The sequence below is a fragment of the Aulostomus chinensis genome, chromosome 8 (assembly GCF_037954235.1).
Source record: "Aulostomus chinensis isolate RoL2024-O1b breed Wild chromosome 8, RoL_Achi_v1.0, whole genome shotgun sequence".
NCBI classification, from domain to species: Eukaryota; Metazoa; Chordata; class Actinopteri; order Syngnathiformes; family Aulostomidae; genus Aulostomus; species Aulostomus chinensis.
Window position 1 is genome coordinate 19,285,155 of NC_141327.1, and position 2,019 is coordinate 19,287,173.

At 45.0% G+C, this 2,019-nt stretch overlaps 1 protein-coding gene across 1 annotated transcript in view; it reads left to right on the forward strand.

The window, feature by feature from the left end:
* Positions 1-585: 585 nt before the first annotated feature.
* Positions 586-2,019, forward strand: part of LOC147257524 (uncharacterized) — a 20,083-nt gene continuing 18,649 nt past the window's right edge. The window contains exon 1 of the mRNA XM_086211529.1: positions 586-895. Coding sequence (XP_086067655.1) covers positions 801-895 — 95 coding nt within the window. The 5' untranslated portion in view covers positions 586-800. The remainder of the gene's footprint in view (positions 896-2,019) is intronic.

The following is a 2,019-nucleotide window of genomic DNA, read 5'->3' on the forward strand; positions in this document are numbered from 1 at the left end:
GAGCTATGCCCCTTCCCATCCCCCAATAAATAACCCTTTAACTGGCTGCAACAGACTGGTTTCTCAAAGTTGCCTAAATTAGTGGTCACATTGTTGATTCTGTCATTAAACTGCACCCTGTTGAATTTCCCAGTTTGAATATATTTGACATTTAAAGGCTGTACTGTACATTATAATTTATATATTCTTTACCACATTTTTATAGATTGGGAAGCAGTGGATTTTGTTAAAAAGGTCTGAGAGGAATTAACATGTATCAGGACAGGCTAACCAAATCACACATTTTGTTGATATTGGTAACCTGTTGATAAAATAGAGGTGTGCATTCATATAATGGTGTAGCTAAATTATAGAAAATAAAATCCTAGTGTTGGCTACTTATAGTTCATATGTTTTCAAGGAAAACGTTGGGACATTTCTTTTTACGCTTTATTGTCAAGTAAGCGAGCAAACCACTCTTCTTATAAGCGGTCTACTTTTTTCATCTGCTTGGTGGACGCATCCATTTCCTCGCGGGGGTGACCACAACATCGCGCTTTTTAAAAGACACGTACTGCTTTCAATATATCCTCATCGGGAGCCCAGTTTGATGTATTTATGTAAAAATATTAGCGTTGTCCTGTTCTGGCAGACTGAGAAGTTGAAATACTGTTGTGTGGACGGACGTTAACGGCGAACACCTCCGCTCAGCGCGGTGGGAGCGACTGCAATAACCTTGGTGTGAGCAGTTGAGCTGCTGAAGAGAGGCGAGCGAGGCTGAACGGCACAGCGGCGGAAGATCAGCGATCGCTGGCGCGAACATGGCGGAGACCGTACGCTCGCTCTTCGACTACCGGGAGACACACAGCCTGGACAGAGACGGAGAAGGAGTCAAACCAGCGGCGCCACTGAGAGGGTGAGGGAGTCAATTAACCATGACATATAGAACAGCGGTTAACTGTTTCGTGTGTGTGTTTTCCTCCCCAATGACAGCGAGACTCGGGTGGGTGTGTTTGTGAAGTTGTAAACGTGCATTATTTGTCAAGTTGACAGTGAGTTACTGTCCAATTCAAACAATTAAAGCGAGAAAGTCGCTTGTTTCTGTCATGCTAGCTAGTTTTTTTTTAATTCCACCTGACAACGCAGTTCCAAAGAGGTGTGTGCGCGCGAGTTTTCGTTAGTGTACATGTGCGCGCGCTGCATCCAGCTATTGAGTGTATTTTTGAGTGACAGAAAAGCTTTTGTAAATCTAACATGTAAAATCTTCTCCAAATACAGACTATCAACCTTGATTCTGTTACTTTCTCCAGGTGAAACCTAGATAACTGATTCACCTCAAACTGTAAATGACAAAAGTTTTCAGAAACATCTCTCATCCTGAGACCGTTCTCTATTGTAAAAATGTTGGAATCAACACACTGTTAGAGGTTCACTCTGTGTGTGTGTGTGTGTGTGTGTGTGCGTGTGCGCCTGCGCCTGTGTGTGTGTGAGAGAGAGAGAGTGTGTGTGTGTGTGTGTGTGTGAGAGAGAGAGAGAGAGATAGTGTGTGTGTCTCTCTCTCGAAGTGCGTGCCCGCGCCTGCGTGCAGTGTGGCCGCGCGCGCGCGTGCGTGTGTGTGTCTTTCTCTCCCACTCAAACACAGCTACACACACACACACACACACACACACACACACACACACACAGAGCTGCTCCTTTCTCTCTCACGCTCTCTCTCCCCCTCCCTGTCGGTGTGTGTGTGTGCGTGTGTATTGGGACCAAGCATTCCTTATGTTGTGAGGACATAACTCTGTTTAGTTAGTCTCATTTGTCCCCATGTGCACATCAAATTGTAGGGTTAAGAGTAGTTTTAAGGGTAATGTTAGGTTAGGTTAAGGGTCAGGGTAGGGCAAGTAGTGGTCATGTTCAGGGTTAGCATAAGTGTCCAGGAAATTAATGCAAGTCAATGCAGTGTCCTCTGAAGTGATGGAAACACGATTGTGTGTGTATGTGTGTGAGTGTGTGTGTGTGTGTGTGTGTGTGTGTTTGAGAGAGAGAGGG